The 21,859-nt window shown below is 39.4% G+C and overlaps 2 protein-coding genes across 2 annotated transcripts in view; one reads left to right on the top strand and one right to left on the bottom strand.

The window, feature by feature from the left end:
• Nucleotides 1-21,859, top strand: part of Dennd1a (DENN domain containing 1A) — a 1,920,886-nt gene that overhangs the window by 1,348,069 nt on the left and 550,958 nt on the right.
• LOC100770832 (olfactory receptor 50-like) lies at nucleotides 1,883-2,872 on the bottom strand. Its single transcript, XM_027423615.1, is given in 1 exon segment — nucleotides 1,883-2,872. A coding segment is annotated over 1 exon segment (990 nt).

The raw sequence follows: 21,859 nt of genomic DNA, 5'->3' as shown, positions 1-21,859 counted from the left end.
CCTCTCTTGGGCGTATACTCAAAGAATGCACACTCATACAATAAAGACATATGTTCAACTATGTTCATAGCAGCATTATTTGTAATAGCCAGAAACTGGAAGCAGCCTAGATGCCCCTCAACCAAAGAATGGATAGAGAAAATGTGGTACATTTACACAATGGAGTACTACTCAGTGGAAAAAAAAAAAAAAACAATGGAATCTTGAAATTTGCAGGAAAATGGATGGAACTAGAAGAAACCATTCTGAGTGAGGTAACCCAATCACAAAAAGACAAACATGGTATGCAATCACTCATATGCGGATTTTAGACATAGAGTAAAGGATTACCAGCCTACAATCCACACTGCCAAAGAAGATAGTAAACAAGGAGGGCCCTAAGAGAGACATACATGGTCCCCTGGAGAAAGGGAGAGGTTCAAGATCAGCTGAGTTTTAATTAACACGCTCCTACCTCTCCTTCTCCCTACTCTCCCCCCCTTATCCTTTATCTCCCAATATTGTCCCCTATTCTTTCATATAACATATGTTCCACTATCCCTCTTATTAGATTTAACTTGGATTTCAAGATCTTAGTTTCCCAAGTAGCTTCTTTATGAACAATTTGCTTTGGTTAAATCTACCCCTGACCCCCATTTCCCCATGCCCATCCCTCCACTACATGCCTGAACAGGTCTGACCCCAGGATTCCAATCTTTACTTCATTTCTTGTAAATTCCAATAACCCCTCTCCCTAAATGCATCACCAGCCAATGGGCCATTTGTTGTTTACTAGTTTCCATATATAGCTTATATCAAATACACAAAGCAAAATATGTGAACCTAGGACACAAAACCTCATATGAGAGAGGTCATGGGGTATTTGGGGTTTTTGCAACCTGGGTAACATAATCTAGTATAATTTGTATACATTTATTTTCAAACATTTTCCTCTAAATATCATTAATATTTTATTATGCATATATGCCACTTTTTTTTTTCATTTTCCACTGGTCAGTTGATAGACTTCTAAGTTGACTCTATTTCCTACCTACTGTGAATACAGAAGCAGGAACATTGGTGTGCAAGCATCTGTGTAGCAAGATATGAAGTCCTTTCTGTAGATTTCCAGGACTGATACAGATGGGTCATATGGAAGTTCTATTTCTAGTCTTTGAGAAACACACACACACTGATTTCCTGAAATGGAATTGTGTATTCATTTTTCTGCCAATTTTTAAAAATTAAAAAATTAAAAACAAAAACAAACTATATTTTAATTGTTGTTATTAATAAAAATAAAATCAAAACATACCATAAAATTCAATATAAAATGAAACAATGCATATATAGTATAATTATTTCTGTTTTCTGAAAAAGGAAAAATCGTTCATAAAAAAGCCACTAAATTAGATAATTATAAAAGGTGAATGACTGACATGTGATAAAAAAATTTTCTGTTCTTAAAAATATGACAGGACGTGAAGACATGAAACAGAAAAATAGCACATAATTATTTCTGTTTTCTGAAAAAGGAAAAATCGTTCATAAAAAAGCCACTAAATTAGATAATTATAAAAGGTGAATGACTGACATGTGATAAAAAAATTTTCTGTTCTTAAAAATATGACAGGACGTGAAGACATGAAACAGAAAAATAGCACATGAGTGTTTTCAAAAACCAAAAAAAAAAAAAAAAAAACACAAAACCAGAAAACAAACAATCAAACAAAAAACCTCCCCCAAGATGAACAAAACAAAGATAAACAAAACCTGTGGCCAAGGGGAAACACTGACTTGAAAAGTACAACCTAAACCTTCACTGAAGAGCACCAAGTCATAGATAGAATCATGTGCAGGACTGAGAAGTTCTCAAATACAGAAAGAGGGAAGACCACACTCCTCACTGTGAATACATTCTCCTGAGGAGGATATTTCTCAGTGCTCCTTTCATGTCCCAATTCCTCAGACTGTAGATAAAGGGATTCAGCATGGGTGTGACCATAGTGTACAGCACAGACACAATGACATCCTTGTCATTAGTTTTGTTAGATGAGGGGACAAAATATAGACCAATAATGGTCCCATAATAAAGGGAAACCACAGAGAGGTGAGAACCACATGTGCACAAGGCTTTGCAGATTCCCTTGATTGATGGAGTTCTCAGGATGGTGGCTCCAATGTGGCCATAAGAGACCAGGATGCATATGAATAGCACAGTAACGACTAGTGATCCCACAATGAGGATGACCAGCTCATTGATTGAGGTATCTGAGCTAGACAGCTTAATTAAAGCAGAGAGATCACAGAAGAAGTGGTGGAGAGTGTTACCTCTAAAGAAAGAGAGACGAGCTAGAAGGACTGTGTGCACAAGGGCACCAGCAAATGATAAGAACCAGGATGCAATGACCAGTATGATACAGACACTCTGACTCATGATTCTGGTATAGTGGAGGGGGTGGCAGATGGCCACATATCTGTCATAGGCCATGGAGGTCAAAAGGAAGTTGTCAATAGCCCCAAACATTAAGAAAAAATACATCTAAGAAATGCACCCAGTATATGAGATGGATTGACCATGTGTCAGCATATTCATGAGTATCTTTGAAGCTGTGACTGATGAGAAAGAGATGTCTGTGAAAGCCAAGTGGCTGAGGAAGAAGTACATGGGGGTATGGAGGTGAGAGTCCAGCCTGATGAGCAGGATGATGAGAAGGTTTCCTAACACTGTTGTCACGTACATAAGCAAGAATAGGGCAGAATACATGTCTTGGTCCTCTGGCTGTTTGGGGAGTCCCGGGAGGATGAACTCAAATACACTGCTCTGGTTATTTGTGCTTCTTGTCTTCTGCTGAAAATGGGAAAGAAATGGAAATGTGAGAAGGAAAAACATTATGATCAAGCCACAGTGAAAACAATGTTTTTTAATTAGTGTGTTCACTTTATATAAAAACCTCTAACTTTTGAACACTAATGGGAGGTTGGTGACTTAGAACCAAATTCATCATATTTTCCTGGAACTTGAAAAAAACTCATAACAATTATCAGATAAGAAAAGATCAGCTTTGAGATGTTTAGGAATACATAATGGACTTCTGAGATAGGGAATGAGGTGAAAAGTTAACTCAGTCATCAATTGATAGCAAAGCTAGTCAATGATTTATAATGGTATGCTAACCTCTCTTGACCCTCTTCACAGCTCTAGAATCATATTGGCTAATGTTTTATATCTGGGGCTGTATTGAAATCAAAAGAAGCCAGGGGACATTTATGAAGATATAGTATATGTTTTAGAGACTTAAGGACACAGATTTATGTCAGTAGCATGAAATGTCAGATGGCATGTCTCCTATACGCCCTTCACATCTGCCCCGTTACAGCATCTCCAGTGGCCTGCCACTCTTCCTAAGCGGTTCTCATGGAATATGGATACAAAGTCTGTGTCTTTCAAGTTTTGTTGTGCATTTTCTCAATCAAAACCTAATTACGCTTTTTTCAGATTTTGTAGGATTTAACTTCTTCAGCTACATCTGGAAACTCCTAAGGAAGCACTTGGCCCCTGCCTAATGTAACCAAATAACCCTCTCCATTGTCATTAGTCTTAATCCAGATTTCTTTTGCTAATGACTTTTAAGTGATATTTTCTTTGTTGTATTTCTAACATTTCATATATTATTGTACCCCTCTTTATCAGTTGAAATCAGAACTATTCATGTGGACAACCATAAATAAAACATGCTGATTTGTCTATTAAAACAGACTCCCATTTAATAAATGAAATCAATGTCACTGTCTTTGTGTTTGAAAGCTAAGAAACAGTCAATTTTGAACTAATCACTTACAGGAGGAGGGGGAATAAAGTTTGTGGTACTATTCCAAGGCTGCCATCTTGATTGAAATTATCCAGTCTACTTTCTTGAATATTCTAATGTTATTTTGTACCAGAGATTAATTATTTATTCAGTTTTATCACCCATCACTACATTTTTAATAATCAGTTTTACATAATGAAATAATATTAGCTATTTTTGGACACAGAGTTTCAATATTTTTACTTTTTCCATCATTACAGTAGACATCATTATCAAATACCATTTTAGATAGATAGATAGATAGATAGATAGATAGATAGATAGATAGATAGATAGATAGATGATAGATAGATATGATATGATATGATATGATATGATAAATTCCCAATTGAATTAGAGGGTCTGTATATATGCTTGATTTTGATAGACAGACAAACATAAGACACTACAGTTACTGAGCAAGGCTATTCTTACATGTTCTGTGAATGGAGTCATGATAGTTCAGTGTGTGGAGAGGGCAGGCCTCGGGCATTGGGGGAATAGAGGAAAGTCAAGACCATGATCAGTCTGGTAAAGTCTATGAAGTTGGAATATTACTGAAATGCAGGGGTATATAAGATCATTTATGCTACAACAGAAAGTTTCAGTTCTCTGCTTAAAGCATTTGTATGCAAAAGGAAAGATTTGTGTAAAGAAGTGGCTATAAGCTGGGCGTTGGTGGGGCACGCCTTTAATCCCAGCACTCGGGAGACAGAGGCAGGCAGATCTCTGTGAGTTCGAAGCCATCCTGATCTACAGAGCGAGTTCCAGAACAGGCTCCAAAACAATACAGAGAACCCCTATCTCAAAAAAATAAAAAAAAAGGAAAAAAAGAGAAGTGACTATAAGCTTTAAATGTTATATACTGTTAGTGAGTAAAGTGGGGTTACAGCAAAACCAGGTATCGGAGGGAGCTTAACAGGGGGCTGTTGCTGCAGTTTAGATAAAATATACTCACTGCATACACGAGTATGTCTGTGGAGGTGGATACAGTTATACAGATTTAGCATCAAATTTGGAAGAGACCTAGCAAGACATGATGGAGGATAAAGACAAACAAAGAAACTAGACATCTCCTTCTTCTGGATTACTTACTCTATGAGTTTGAGATTTACTCTACACGGAGCTACTGTGCTATCCTCTCTTCTCAAACTTTTGATAGGACCTTGATTCATGATAAATAACTGTACATATGACATTGGTGTGGAGACGAAGAGCCTAGTGACAGTTGTATGCAGTGCACGCGCATGTGTGCACACACAAACACACACACACACACACACACACACACACACACACACACACACACACACACACACACACAAAATCATACTACTGAGGGAAAACTCTCTCCTGCTTTGGCATGCCCCCTTAGATGATAACACAGATACCTTCAACTTCAAGGCATGAAAAGGTCCCTCCATTTCTCTCTAGATGATATGTGAGATATTGTAATAAATAGGGTCTCTAAGGGACAGAATGTTCCATACTGCAGGTCAAAAGCCACACTAGGTCAGAACAAAATAAAGTTAGATATACCAATGAACATTTGCCTGTAGCTCTTGAGGATTTGTTATGAATTCTAATTTTACAAAAGACAGGGAGAATCCCATAAGATAACACTGTCATCTTGAGTCTAAATTAAAAGTAGTATATAATTGCTACATTCCATTGCCTCCTTGGGGAAGCAGCTACTTGTTGAAGAAGGAAAAGAGAATTTGCTCATCCTTGGAGAAATAAAACTAATAGCAAGAAGGAAGCCTGAAGGAACTTTAGGGTCATAGAACCTTTTATATCTTATTTATCTTGAAGAGAATTATTATGCTGGTGGCTGCGTGTGGTAACCTATGTTCAGAATCCCATAGTACTGCAAAACGACAGAAGCACACTAATACTATCACTATGAGAAGGGTGAGCTTCTCATATCTCACCATCACTCAGAACACTGGAAAAGATCATGGTTCCTATAAAGCTCAGTTTTGTCTTCAAAATCAGTGTAGTCACGCAGATGCAGTTCTCACATATCCAGAAGATAACCACCAGCACAGCTTTCCACTCAGCTCCCTGCAAGATCCATTCCAAAGAAATCCTTTAAAACCCAGTTGATAACAACAGAAACATGAAAATCTAATTTCAGTGAGGTGTCATGTTTTATTCAAACACTATTTTTATTGATTCTTTGATGATTTAATCATCCATACAATATATTTTATGGTATTGATGTTGTTCCCTCCTGTCTGCTTCTCTGCCATAACTGTTCCCATATTCACTCTCATCTCTTCCAAATTTCTATCCTCTGCTCTTATTATTTTAATAACCCAGGTCCAGTTTGTGTTGTCCACATTCTCTGGGGTGTGGCGCCATCCACCAGAGCTTAGTGGAAAAGCAGAAGACACACTCTTTTTTTTTAATTTTTTTATTAGTTCAAGTTGGGAACAAGCTTGTTTCACATGTAAATTCCTTCTCCCTCTCCCTCTCCCTCCCCTCACCCCCAACCCTCTTTCCCAACCCCTGACCTACCCCTACCCCATCCACCCTCCACTCCCCAGGCAGGGTAGGGCCCTCAACAGGGGCTCTGCAAAGTCCACCAAATCTTCCTGGGCTGGGCCTGGGCCCTTCCCCATGTGTCCAGGGCCAGAGTGTATCCCTTCACGTGGAATGGGCTCTCAAAGTCCCTTCTTACACCAGGGGAAAATACTAATCTACTACCAGGGGCTCCATAGAGTGCAGAGGCCTCCTTATTGACATTCATGTTCAGGGGTCTGGATCAGTCCTGTACTGGCCTCCCAGACAGTAGTCTGGGGTCGATGTGCTCCCCCTTGTTCAGGCCAATGTTTCTGTGGGTTTCTCCAACCTGGTACCGACCCCTTCGATCTTCATTCCTCCCTCTCTGCAACTAAGTTCCAGAGTTTAGTTCAGTGTATACCTGTGGATGTCTGCCTCTGCTTCCATCAGCCACTGGATGAGGGCTCTAGGATGGCATAAAGAGTAGTCATCAATCTCATTTTAGGGGAAGGGCGTTTAGGTTATCCTCTCCACCATTGCCTGGATTGTCAGTTTATGTCATCCTTGTAGGTCTCTGGAGATCTCCCTAGTGCCAGAGCCTCAGACCTGTAGTGGCTCCCTCTGATATGGTATCTCTCATCCTGCTCTCTCTCCTCTATTCTTCCCCCAACTCAATATTTCTTCTCCTCCATTTCCTCTCCTCCACTCCTCTTCTCCAGCTCTTATTGTGGCAGCTCCCTCTCCCGTACCCTCATGCTCCCAATTAGCTCAGAAGTTCATGCCACATCCCATTCCTGGGGTCCATTTATCCCTTAGAGTCCTTCATGTTTCCTAGTTTCTTTGTGAAGAGGATTATAGGCTGGTAATCCTTTGCTCTATGTCTAAAATTCATATATGAGTGAGCACATTCCATGTTTGTCTTTTTGTGACTGGGTACCTCACTCAGGATGGTTTCTTCTAGTTCCATCCATTTGCCTGTGAATTTCAAGATTCCATTGCTTTTTCTGCTGAGTAGTACTCCATTGTATAAATGTACCACATTTTCTCTATCCATTCTTCAGTTGAGGGGCATCTAGGTTGTTTCCAGGTTCTGGCTATTACAAACAATGCTGCTATGAACATGGTTGAACATATGTCCTTGTTGTATGAACATGCACTATTTGGCTATATACCCAAGAGAGGAATGGCTGGATCTTGAGGTAGACTGATTCCCATTTTTCTGAGCAACTGTCATACTGATTTCCAAAGTGGGCTTACAAGTTTGCACTCCCACCAGCAATGGAGGAGTGTTCCTTTTTCTCCACATCCTCTCCAGCATAGACTGTCATTAGTGTTTTTGATTTTAGCCATTCTGACAGGTGTGAGGTGGTATCTCAGAGTTGTTTTGAGTTGCATTTCTCTGATGGCCAAGGATTTTGAGCACTTTCTTAAGTGTCTTTCAGCCATTTCAGATTCCTCTGTTGAGAATTCTCTATTTAGTTCTGCACCCCACTTTTTAATTTCATTATTTTGGTGGCTAGCTTCTTGAGTTCCTTGCATATTTTGGGAATCAGCCCTCTGTCAAATATGGGGTTGGTGAAGATCTTTTCCCATTCTGTGGGCTATCGTTTAGTCTTACTGCCTGTGTCCTTTGCCTTACAGAAGCTTCTCAGTTTCAGGAGATGCCATTTATTAATTGCAGACCTCAAAGTATTTGCTACTGGCATAATGTTCAGGAAGCAGTCTCCTGAGCCAATTTGTTCAAGGGTATCTCCCACTTCCTCTTCTAGAAGATCCAGTGTGGCTGGATTTATGTTAAGATCTTTGATCCATTTTCTCTTAAGTTTTGTGCATGGTGACAGGTATGGATCTATCTGCAATCTTCTGCATGTCCAAATCCAGTTGTGCCAGCACCATTTGTTGAAGGTGTTATCTTTTTTCCATTGTATAAATTTAGCATCTTTGTCAAAAATAAGGTGTTCGTAGGTGTGTGGGTTAATATCAGGGTTTTCAATTAAATTCCATTTGTCTATCTGTCTATTTTTGTGCCTGTACCAAGCTGTTTTCAGAACTATGGCTCTGTCATAGAGCTTGAAGTCAGGGATGGTGATGCCACCGGAAAATCCTTTATTGTACAGAGGTGTTTTGGCTATCCTGCGTTTTTTATTTTTCCATATAAAGTTGAGTATTGTTCTTTGAAGGTCTGTGAAGAACCGTGTTGGGATTTTGATGGGGATTGCATTGACTCTGTAGATTACTTTTGGCAAGATTGCCATTTTTACTATGTTGATTCTACCTATCCAAGAGCATGGAAGATCTTTCCAATTTCTGGTATCTTCTTTAATTTCTGTACAGGTCTTTCACTTTTTTGGTTAGTGTTACCCCAAGATATTTAATGTTGCTTGTGGACATTGTGAAGGGTGATGTTTCTCTGATTTCTTTCTCATTGCATTTATCATCTGTGTATAGTAGGGCTACTGATTTTTTTTAGTTAATTTTGTATCCTGCTACTTTGCTGAATGTCTTCATCAGCTGTAGGAGTTCCCTGGTAGAGTTTTTCGGGTGACTTATGTAGACTATCATATCATCTGCAAATAGTGAAAACTTGTCAGCTTCCTTTCCAATTTGTATCCTTTGATCTCTTTTTCTTGTCTAATCCTCTAGCTAGAACTTTTAGGCCAATATTGAAGAGATGTGGAGAAAGTGGACAGCCTTGTCTTGTTCCTGATTTTAGAGGAATCGCTTTGAGTTTCTCTCCATTTAGTTTGATGTTGGCTGTTGGTTTGGTGTATATTGCTTTTATCATATTTAGATATGTTCCTGTTATTCCTGTTCCCTCCAAGACCTTTATCATGAAGGGGTGTTGGATTTTGTCAAAGGCTTTTTCAGCATCTAGTGAGATGATCATGTGGTGTTTCTTTTTCAGTTTGTTTATATGGTGGATTACATTGATGGATTTTCATATGTTGAACCATCCTTGCATCCCTGGAATGAAGCCTACTTGATCATAGTGGATGATTTTTCTAATGTGTTCTTGGATTCGATTCTCCAATATTTTGCTGAGTATTTTTCATCAATGTTCATGAGGGATATTGGTCTGTAGTTCTCTTTTTTAGTTGTATCTTTGTGTGGGAAATGTCCAGAGATCCGCAAGGATGATCCCAACTAAGAATCTGAGCAATAGTGGAGAGGTTACCTTAAATGCCCATCTCCTATAGAGAGATTGATGACTACCTCAAATGCCATCCTAGAGTCTTCACCCAGTAGCTGATGGAAGAAGAAGCAGAGATTCACAGCTAAACACTGAGCCAAACTCCTGGAATCCTGTTGTAGAGAGGGAGGAGTGATGAGCAAAGGGGTCAAGACCATGCTGGGGAAACCCACTCGCCTGAGCAAGTAGGAGCTCATGGACCCCAGTCTGACAGCTGGGGAACCAGCATAAGTCTGAACCAGGCCCTCTGAATGTGGGTGTCAGTTGGGAGGCCAGGGAAGTCTATGGGGCCTCTGGCAGTGGAACCAGTATTTATCCTTAGTGCATGAATGGGTTAGGAGCCAATTCCCTATGGAGGGATACTCTCTCAACCTAGGTACTGCCCCCAAATGATGTGACACATTTTTATGATTCCCCCATGGGAGTCCTCATCCTCCCTGGATCGTGAACAGGGGTGGGGTGGGGTGGGGTGGAATGGGGGTTTGGGGGGCATGGGAGGATGGGAGGGAGAGGGAACTGAGATTGGTATGCAAAATAAAATTGTTGTTAATTTAAATAAATAATTCTACTGCCTCTAGAATTCCTAAGAATAACCAAGGAACAAACCTCTGGAAGCTTCCTATTGTATTACAAACCTTATTGGATGATAAAATTATGATTCTTTTTCATTTTTTGAGAATCTCATATATCTATGCATCATGGGCATGTGTGGCTAGCCCAGATGTTGTTGTAGTCTGCAGTGTTTATAGCTGAGTCTGATGACTATCACTCTTTTCCTCTACATGTGTTCCTAGCACCTTCCAGTATTGTGAAAGTTAACCAGCAGTGATGGATCTTCCACAGTCTATGATTCAAGTATGTGGTGTCTTCAGCAATGGGGACTCATAGTTATCCCCCAGAAACTGATAGTGAGACCTTAAAATTACTACTCTTGATACACATATCTAATTTAGAATATGACTGTGTCTATCTTGTTAACCTTAAAAAAAAACAAAAACAATTGTTTGCAGGATTGTCCATGTATTGTTCTTGTAGCCTATATTTTCTTAATTTATTATTTCTTGTTATATACTTGGCTTAGGTTAGTGCTTTGTTTCACTAAAGCCTTGAGTACGTCATTATATTAGTTGTTTGAAGTCTAAGTTAAAAATTTTTAAAGATTACTTTATTTAATGAGTGTTTTGTCTGTGTGTATATCTGTACACCACTTGAGTACCTACTACCCATGGAATTCAGAAGAATTCATTGGCTCCCCTGGAACTGGAGTTACAGAAGTCTGTGAGCTGCCATGTGGGTGCTGTGAATTGAACCTGAGTCTTTTGGAAAAGCAGCCGGTGTTTTAAATGATGAGCCATCTCCCTAGCACAATCTATTTGATTATTTCTACATTACTTATTCTCTCTGTCTCTCAGTGTGTGTGTGTGTGTGTGTGTGTGTGTGTGTGTGTGTGTGTGTGTGTGTGTAGGCAGAGGACAACTTTCAAGAGTAAAATATTTTCTTCCATCATGTAGGTTCAGAGATTGAGTTCAGTTCACCAGACCTGGTAGCATGTAACCCTGAGCCAACTCGCTGGCCTCTCTATGATTATTTTAATGTGAGTTCTTACAGCTGCAATGCCCCTGTTAGGACTGTCTTATCCGTAACTCAGAAGATCTGTCAAGTCATGCTAGCATTTTTCATTTGTTTTTAGAAATTAAATTTCCTTCAGCTAAAAAGCTTCCAGTTTCCCCAACAATGAATGACTATGTAAAGACACTAGGCCTGGTGTCAGACCAATTTTTGGCGATTTCACTGACACGGGGATGGCCTTGTAATCCTATAACATGAACTGTTACAGATCGGCTGGTAAGAGTTCCTAAAGCTGCAGGATCATTCTAGTGAATCTTCACGAGAGAGCTTGATCGACAGTCCTTAGACTTCTTAACCTTAACTTTCTTTGGCTTACAGAATTCATTAACTTGTATTTGTCTATACCCACAGAAGAGGAATCTCTCCACAGCAAGGAATAAGACAAGAGAAAGACATTACAGGGACAAAAATAGGAAAAGAAAAAAATCAAACTATCCCCATTTCTATATAACATGATTCTATGTTTTATTGAGATCTAGTGAAGGTCCCTGACTGGGTCTCACTCAGAGGTTCATGTCACAGGCTTGGGCCCAGAGTGTCAGGGTAAATGTGAGACACTCTTTAATAAGTTGGGTGTCTACAGTGAGGGTGTCTGTTTCTGGGTCAATGGGGAGTGGACCTCATTTGCCCTTGGACTGAGGAGAGCAGGTCTTTCTCTCCCAGGCACTACCACAGTGATGTATTGCTTCACCACACGTCTGAGACAATGGAGACAGCTGATCATGGGCTGAAACCTCCAAAACTGGCATAAAACAGTCCTGGACTCCACAACTTTATTGTCTCAGGTACTTTGTAATAACAGTGGGACTATGGCTAATATAGTGTCCTTGACATCTGGGACACATGCTTAGGTGACTCTTGGGTGAGCAGCTCAGTGCCTGCTCAGCTCTTCCTGTGCAGGCTCCTCCCCAAGGACTGTCGGGAATTGAAACTAATTACCCCACTTGATTCTGTTCCTAATCAGGAGCTCTGGGACTCTCTTGATTATTTCTATGGAGCTCAAGGATAGACAGAAGGTCAGCAGGTCCTGGAACAACATAGCGTTCCAGGCCATGCTACATTACTAACACAGGTAGAACAAACTCATAGCCAAATAGAAACCAAAATTTGTTCCATGTCTGATGCCTTAAATAGAAAGATAGCTAAGAACCAGAACAGGATTAGCAAACTGGCACAGACAATTCGCTCTATGTCTTATGAATCTACTGCCACAGGCCACACACTGGAGTCTAGGATTGGATATTTAGAAGGCATTTCACATGCCATTTAGATACTATCTAAGGATGAGAATATTAAAGGTTTAGAAACATATGTCAATGAAGAAATAAGAAAAATTAACGATTCTATAAAATTCTTAGAATCTTATATGATTCACAAGATTCAATCTCTCCATGAGACAGTGGTTGCCAGGCTCCAAGCCTTGGATGACTCTGAATTGGATTCCTCCCAATCTGATGGACCTATTCTAATCAAACATCAGGAAAACCTTCCTAAGATTGTTATACACACACTACTGATCTTCCCAGCAACTATGACAGAAAAACTGCCATCAAAAAAATATCCAAATGGCCATGTCACATATCAATGGGAACAGATACAACTAAAAGACTTGAAAGGAATTAAGGAGTCTGTTGTCTCATATGGTCTCCATAGCCCTTATGTCAAAGAATTATTAAATTTGCAGGCAACTTTTAATAGAGCAAAGCCCATAGATTGGGAATGCCTAATATTGGCTGTACTTAAAAATTCCTCTCAAATACAGTGGAGGGCTTTATGGAGTGAGGAAGAAAAAGCCCTTGAGCTTCAAAGCTTAAGGAAAGGTTATGAAGCTCTCCAAGATATGATTCTTAGTGAGGGTCTTATGCTGACCCACAGGCTCAGGCTGCATATGATGAACAAATATTGTTCTTATGCAAGACAGCAGCCTTAAATGCCTGGGACAAGGCTCGTGAACCAAGAGAAAGAGTAGAACCCTATACTAAGATAGCACAGGGACTGACAGAACAGTTCACTGACTTTTTACAAAGACTATCAGGGCAGTAGACTTACAGGTAGCAGATTTAGACTCTAGAAAAATACTCATACAATCTCTAGCTCATGAAAATGCAAATCCACTATGCAAAAGAATACTTTTGCCCCTTTAAAGATCAGATCAGCACCACTGGAAGAGTGGATCTTGCATACAGCTAATCTCAACTATAATGTCCAAGATATAGAAGATACAAGCTTGGGTAGGAGAGGCAATCTCAAAAGGTTTAAAAAGACACCAAGAGGCTAAATGTCTTAAAGGAGATGACACAGAAGCTTGGGAAGAAGCAAATTCCAAAGGTTTAAAAAAGACACCAAGAGGCCAGATGCTCTAACTGTAATGAAACAGGAACTTGGGTTGGAAGAGCAATCCCCAGAGGGTCAAGAAGGCATCAGGATCCTAGATGTTTTAACTGTGGAAGAATAGGACATATTAGGAGAAATTGTAGGCAAGGAAATTCCACCAATGTCTCATACAGAAGACCTCCACTGTCTGGAATATGTAGGAGATGTGGTAAAGGCAAACACTGGACCAATGAATATAGATCAACCACAGACACACAAGGAACCCCATTACAATTGGGAAACTCCTTGAGGAGCCTCTCAAATGCCCCCAAGTCGAGAAAGGTCCAGTCATTCCCAGTCACTGTGGAGGACAATCTCTCCCAGTACAAATAGATAGTACATTGCCTATTGTAAAGAATGGTACCACTCTAGATGGCAGTTTGGCTAGTGAAGGAGGAATCAAACATAACAGGAGGAGACAAAGTGCATATGCTGGCAAACTTCTATAAAGGATCAGAGGCCTCAGCTGAAAGTAAGAATAAATAATAAAGTTACTACCTGTTTAGTGGACACTCGGGTGGGTGTCACTATTATAACCCAAAAGTCCTGGCCTCAGAGATGACCCTTAAAAGAGGTGAATGTTTGCCGGGCGTTGGTGGCCCATGCCTTTAATCCCAGCACTCGGGAGGCAGATGCAGGAGGATCTCTGTGAGTTGGAGGCCAGCCTGGTCTCCAGAGCAAATGCCAGGATAGGCTCCAAAGCCACAGAGAAACCCTTTCTCAAAAAAAAAAAGAAAAAGAAAAAGAGAGAGAGAGGTGGGTGTTCAATTTTTAGGGATTGGAACTCTATCTAGAGTATGACAGAGTATGAGGTGGGTTGTCTGCATAGGACGGGAAGGACAGAGAGGAAGGTTGAAGCCATATAGCAGATGTCACAATAAATATCTGGGGTCGTGACCTTTTACAGCAATGGAATACCCATATTAACATTCCTCAAGTATCAGATGCAAATCATATACAACCTCTAGATGGTAGACAAAATATAGTAAGACACTATGGAAAACAGATACCAATCATCCAGGCTGTACATAAACAAACCTTCAGAGAAACCAAAAGCTCTACCCTTCAAATTGCTTACAGATGAGCCTGTCTGGGTAAGACAATGACCTATGACCTATGACCTCTGAGAAGTTAGAGGTTTTAGAAAAGCTAGTTCAGGAACAGCTACATGCTGGGCATATAGAAGAATCTACCAGCCCTTGGAATTCTCCTATGCTTGTTATCAAAAAGAAGTCTGGTAAATGGAGGATGCTGACAGACCTGACAGCCATCAATAAAGTATTTCAGCCTATGGACTCTCTACAGCCTGGAATGCCTATGAGTTCCTTGATTCCGAAAAGATGGTCTATCATAGTTAATGATCTAAAATATTACTTCTTCACTATACCATTACAAGAAAAGGATAGGGAAAAATTTGCATTCACAGTACCCATTTACAATCATTCACAAGATTTCAGTGGGAGGTTTTGCCACAGGGGATGTTAAATAGTTCTACTTTGTGCCAACACTTCATACAAAAAACCTTCGGAGATAATTTGTAAAAAATTTCCACAGTCCATAATATATCATTATATGATTGACATATTATTATTGGATTCTAAGAAGGCAATATTAGAACGGATGGTTGAGACAATGAAGGAAGTTCTAACTCATTGGGGATTACAGATTGCTCCAGAAAAGATACAAGGGGAGATTCTGTTAATTATTAGGTTATAAAATAGACTTACAAAAAATCAGGCTGCAAAAAATTACAAATTAGAAGAGATCGTTATCAAACTCTTAATGACCTACAGAAATTGCTAGGAGAAATTTCTCAACTACAATATTTGGAGTAGAAGGACATGACTTAAAGCATTTAAAATGGCCCTTAAAGGGGACAAGAACTTATACAGTCCACAAATATTATTCACAGAAAAAGAATTACCATAGGTGGAAAACAGAATACTGGATGCACATGTAGACCATGTGGACCCTAATATAGACTGTATTCTTGTTATTTACCATCCAGAGAAAACACTTCAGGGATTCTGATGCAGAGGGAAGATACTATATTAGAATGGATATTTCTGCCACATAAATAGAATAAAAAGCTAAAGACGTACTTAGAAAAGATTTCTGATTTTATTCTACAAGGCAAATTAAGACTTCGTCAACTGAATGGAAAAGACCCAGCAGAAATTATAGTACCTTTAACTAATGAGAAAATTTCCTCCTTATGGAAATACAATGAATACTGGAAGACAGCTTTTACTAACTTTTTGGGAACAATTAGCAACAATTATCCCAAAACTGACAGAATTAAATTCATAAAAAAAGACACTCTGGATCCTTCTACATATTATAAGAAAAACACCTATTTCTAGAGTCCTTACCTTCTACACTGATGCGAACAAATCAGGTAAGGCAGGATATAAATCAGGACAGATAAGTAAAGTACTTCAAAGTCCATATAACTCTGTACAGAAGGCAGAATTATACGAGATTTTTATGGTACTTATAACGAGAGCGAAGATGATCCATAGTCCATAAGGTTAAGATATCTTTATTCAGATAAACGCAAGCCAGAGCATGCCCAGAGGCAGCAAGCTAGGGAGGCCAGAGAGAAGGGGCTCCCCTCGTGTCTGCTGAAGCCCCTTAAAAATTCCTCCTGAGTCATCCTCAACCTCCCCTGACCACGCCCTCATGGGCATGGCCAGGCACACCTGTAGCAGCTCCTAGGAGGCGGGGCTACAGTGTCTCCCTACAATTCCCCTTTTAGTCTAAAAGAGGATTAAAACTTAATAGTGTAAAACATCCAAAATTAACAATCATAAAAGTGAAATACAAGAAGATACAATAATCTGCTATTGCACATCCTAACTATGTCTATTCCGGCTAAGCCCTAAAGTCATGTGGAAAGGGTGTCTAACTTGAACACCTCCTTCCAATCCCAACTCTAAACAATAAGAAAGTTATTCCTAACTAGGCTTACACTACCCTAATATACAATAATGGGGAACAGAGGTGTAGCATCTTCTAAGTTACTTCCTGCTGAAACGGTACGATGGTAGCCTTGAGGGGTCCTGTGGGGGGAAAAAATGTTAGTATAGTGAAAGTCTGTAATGGGTTATCTCCAGTCCATGTTAGATGGGATTTGTTTGATTGAAGATCTAGGTTGAAATCCTCAAGTTGATTGAAGTCAGTACTCGAAGCTCTGGTTGGAGTGTCAGTTGAAACAGAGTAAGTTGGATCTAGTGCAGTCGAAGTGGTATGGCCCAACTCCTTTTCCGGAGCATCCAGGAATTGTTGCCAGGCAGGTCTTCATTGGCTGTATGGGACTCAAATATAAGTGTCAGCAGAGAAATGTTTGCTTGCACATGTATGTATGCTGGGAAAGGCAACCATGGGAAAATGACAATTATGAGAGGGTGCAGGCCTTGAAAGAAAGAGCCAAGAAAAGACAAAAGATAATCTTCAAATTCTTCATTTATTCTGTATTACATCAATTTGCTTCTTGATATAATACAGAAACTCTAAAATTTAGTTAAACAACATGCTTGGATTTTAGAGGAGGAAAGCCAAATCCAACTCTAAATCCAGCATTGATTTAATTGAATGGGGACTAGGAAATAAAGAGAAATAGTTATTTGAGAGACAGCTGTAAAGTTTACCATATGGCACATTCCTTTTATTTGATGGTTATAGCTACCTACTTTTCTTTAAGTATCTACCCATGCAGTGTCCTTTGACTTCTGGAGGTGAGTTTTTCTGTGAAGATAAAAACAAAACCATTCCCTTTCCTTTGGGAGGCTTTCATTTAGTTTATGAGATATACCACAGTAAATACCTGTCAGTCATCCTTGTCGAGAGGGTTGTCTTTTTCAACTCGAATCTTGATCAATTTTGATGGTATCCAAAGTTTTCCTTCTCCTGTGGAAACCAATGCAAAACCCCTACCCCAATATAACACATGTCCATGCTTCCATACCGAGGTCAGTACATCTTTGAAGTACACCGGCTGATTCAGTTCAGCAGTTTTTTCCGTAGTCCAGTGTCTTTCCACAGCTGTTTGTCCTTTGTCATTGGCATTAAGAAAGTTCAGTGTTAATAAAGCATTATGCAACCTATGTTTGGGGGGGGTTGACTTACCAGCTTGCCTATGGAGCATTTCCTTAAGCATCCTATTAGATCTTTCAACAACTGCTTGTCCTGTAGGATTGTGTGGTATACCTGTGACATGCTTTATGTTATAATATTTGAAGAACTGTTCCATTTTTGTGGAGACATATGCTGCAGCATTGTCAGTTTTTATCTGTTCAGGTATACCCCTAACTGCCATCACCTCTAGTAGGTGAGTAATAACAGAAACAGCTTCTTCAGAGTTGAGAGCAGTAGCCCATTGGAAACCTGAGAATGTGTCAATGGTATGATGCACATATTTCAAATTTCCATATTCTGTAAAGTGAAAGACATCCATCTGCCAGATCTCATTACTCCAAATTCCTTTAGGATTACAGCCTGCTGGCATCGGAGTTTGGTTATAAAAGGAACAAGTTGGACAGTTTCTCACTATCACCTTGGCTTGTTGCCAAGTGATAGAGAAGTCCTTCTTTAAATCTTTGCTATTTACATGATGTTTTTTATGAAATTCTGAGGCTTCTAGCACAGTGCCAATTAATAAACGATCAATCTCGTCATTGCCTTGCGCTAGTGGGCCTGGCAGACCCGGATGGGATCTGATATGTGTAATGTATAGAGGATTACTTCTATTTCTGATTGTTTCCTGTAATTGTAAGAACAACGAGGTTAGTTCAGTATTATCAGGGATGAATTCTGCGGTCTCTATGTGTAAAACAACTCTCTCTGCATATTGGGAATCAGTAACTATGTTAAGAGGTTCTGTGAAATCCATAAGCACCATGAAAATTGCATATAATTCTGCCTTCTGCACAGATATGTACAGACTTTGAACTACTTTACTTACCTCTCCTGCTTTATAACCAGCCTTACCTGATTTGTTAGCATGAATGTAGAAGGTAAGAACTCCAGAAATGGGAGTTTGTCTTACAATGCATGGAAAATTCCAGACTGTCTTTTTTTATGAATTTAATTCTGTCAGTTTTGGGATAGTTGTTACTAATTGTTCCCAAAAAGACAGTAAGAGTTATTTGCCAATATTCATTATCCTTACATAAGGAGGAAATTTCATCATTAGTTAAAAGGTACTATAATTTCTGATGGATCTTTTCCAGTCAGCTGGCGAAGTCTTAATTTACCCTTTAAAATCAAATCAGAAATCTTTTCTATATATGTCTTTATCTTTTTATTCTGTTTATGTGGCAGAAATATCCATTCCAATATAGTGTCTTCCCTCTGCATCAGAATTCCAGAAGGATATTCTCTGGATGGCAAGATGACCAGAATGCAGTCTAAATTAAAGTTTATCCGATCTACATGCGCATCCAATATTCTGTTTTCTACCCATTGTGGTTCTTTTTCTGCCTCAGCAGATAATATTCATGGACTGTTTAGGTCCTTATCATCTTTCAGCACCATTTTAAAATGTTTTCAGTCATGACCTTCTACCCCAATAATCATCTGTAATTGAGAAATTTCTCCTAGTAGCTTCTGAAGACTATTAAGACTTTGATAACGATTCCTTCTAATTTATACCTTCTGTGGTCTAATTCTTTGTAAGTCTATCTTATAACCTAAATAGTTAATACAATCTCCTCTTTGTATCTTTTCCGGGGCTATTTGTAACCCCCATCTAGGCAGAACTTCCTTCACCATGTCAAACATATGTTCCAAAGTTTCCTTATTAGAATCCAATAAAAGAATATCATCCATATAATGATAAACAAGAGATTGTGGAAAATTTTTACGAATTATTTCCAAAGGTTGTTGTACAAAGTGTTGACACAAAGTAGGACTATTTAGCCTCCCCTGAGGTAAAACTTTCCACTGATATCTCCGAACTGGCTGTGAGTTATTAAGAGTTGGTACAGTAAATGCAAATTTCTCTGTATCACTTTATTGTAATGGTATAGAGAAAAAGCAGTCTTTCAGGTCAATTACTATGATCGGCTATCCTTTAAGTATTAAGGAAGGCAGTGGCGTTCCAGGCTGTAGAGAGCCCATAGGTTGAATTACCTTATTTATGGCTCTCAGGTCTGTCAGCATTCTCCAGTTACTTGACTTCTTCTTGATAACAAATACAGGAGTATTCCAAGGGCTGGTAGATTCCTCTATGTGACCAGCCTCCAGCCGTTCCTGTACTAACTTTTCTAGAGCCCCTAGCTTCTCAGAGGTCAAAGGCCATTGCCCTATCCAGACAGGTTCATCTGTAAACCATTTTAATGGTAGGGCCTTTGGTTCCTCTGAAGGTCTATCATTTGTATTTAATTTCTGTACATCCTGGATAGTTGGTAACCATTTTCCATAGAGTCTTACCCAATCCTTCCTACTATCCAGCGATTTTCTATACTTCGTATCTGACATTGGAGGGATATTAATTTGAGTGTTCCATTGATGTAAGAGATCACGACCCGAGAGGTTAATAGCTGTATTTGCTATGTAAGGTTTTAGTCTCCCTTTATGTCCTTCCGGTCCAATACAGACCACCGAGTGAACACTCTGTTGTGTCCCAATACCCAGAAATTGTACATTTGCTTCCCTGAGAGCCCATTCCTTTGGGTAGGACTTGTGGGTAATGATAGTAACGTCAGCGCCTGTGTCCAGTATCCCGTTAATAATTTTATCATTAATTTTTACCTGTAAGTGAGGTCTCCTGTCCTTGATTGAGGTCTGCCAAAATATGTGCATGTTTTGGGTATATGCCTAAGAATGGAGTTGCTGTATATTGAGGTAGACTGATTCCCATTTTCCTGAGAAAGCACCATACTGATTTCCAAAGTGGCCACACAAGTTTGCACTCCTGCCCAAAATGGAGGAGTGTTCCCCTTTATCCACATCCTCTCCAGCATAAACTGTCATTGGTATTTTGATTTAGGCCATTCTGATAGGTGTAAGATGATATCTCAGAGTTGTTTTGATTTGCATTTCCCTGATTGCTAATGATGTTGAGGACTTTCTTATGTGTCTTTCAGCCATTTTAGATTCCTCTATTGGGAAATGTCTATTTAGTTCTGTACCCCACTTTTTAATTAGATTAGTTGGTGTTTTGGAGACTTCTTGAGTTCTTTGTATATTTTGGAAGTCAGCCCTCTGTCAGATACGGGCTTGATGAATATCTTTTCCCATTCTGTGGGCTGCCATTTTGTCTTGTTGACTCTGTCCTTTGCCTTACAGAAGCTTCTCAGTTTCAGGAGGTTCCATTTATTAACTGTGGATCTTAGTGTCTGTGCTACTGGTGTTATGTTCAGGAAGCAGTCTCCTGTACCAATTAGTTCCAGGGTACCTCCTATCTTCTCTTCTAAGAGGTTCAGTTTGGCTATATTTATGTTGAGGTCTTTGATCCATTTGGACTTAAGTTTTGTGCATGATGATAGATATGGATCTATCTTCAATCTTCTACATGTCAGCATCCAGTTATGCCAGTACCATTTGTTGAAGATGCTTTCTTTTTCCATTGTATAATTTTAGCTTATTTGTCAAAAATCAGGTGTTCATAGGTATGTGTATTGATATCAGGGTCTTCAATTCGATTCCATCGGTCTACCTGTCTGTTTTTATTCCAATACCAAGCTGCTTTCATTACTATAGCTCTATAATCAAACTTGAAGTCAGGGATGGTGATGCCTCTGAAGGTTCCTTTATTGTACAGTGTTATTTTGGCTATTTATCCTGGGTTTTTTGTTTTTCCATATAAAGTTGAGTGTTGTTCTTTCAAGGTCTGTGAAGAATTGTGTTAGTATTTTGATGGGGATTGCATTGAATTTGTATATTGCTTTTGGTAAGAATGCCATTTTTACTCACTCATATATGAATTCAGACCTAGAGCAAAGGAGTAACAGCCTAAATTCACACCACCAGAGAATCTAGGAAACAAGGAGGACCCTAAGAGAGACATGCATGGTCCCCCAGAGAAGGGGAAAGGGACAAGATCTCCTAAGCTAATGGGGTTCAGGGAGGAGGGGAGAGGGAGTTAGAACAAAGAGAAGGAGAGAAGAGGAGGGGAGAGGAAGACATGAAGGAACAGGAAAGATCTAGTCAGGGGAAGAATAGAGGAGAGCAAGAAAAGGGATACCGTCATAGAGGGAGCCATTATAGGTTTTAAAAGAATTCTGGTACTAGGGAAATGTCCAGAGGTCTACAAGGTTGACCCCAACTAACAATCTAAGCAATATTGGAGAGGCTACATTAAAAGACCTTCTCCAATAATGAGATTGAT

The sequence above is a fragment of the Cricetulus griseus genome, chromosome 6 (genome assembly GCF_003668045.3).
Source record: "Cricetulus griseus strain 17A/GY chromosome 6, alternate assembly CriGri-PICRH-1.0, whole genome shotgun sequence".
NCBI lineage: Eukaryota > Metazoa > Chordata > Mammalia > Rodentia > Cricetidae > Cricetulus > Cricetulus griseus.
Note: the sequence above shows the minus strand (reverse complement) of the source record. Positions and strands in the feature narration are given on the sequence as shown.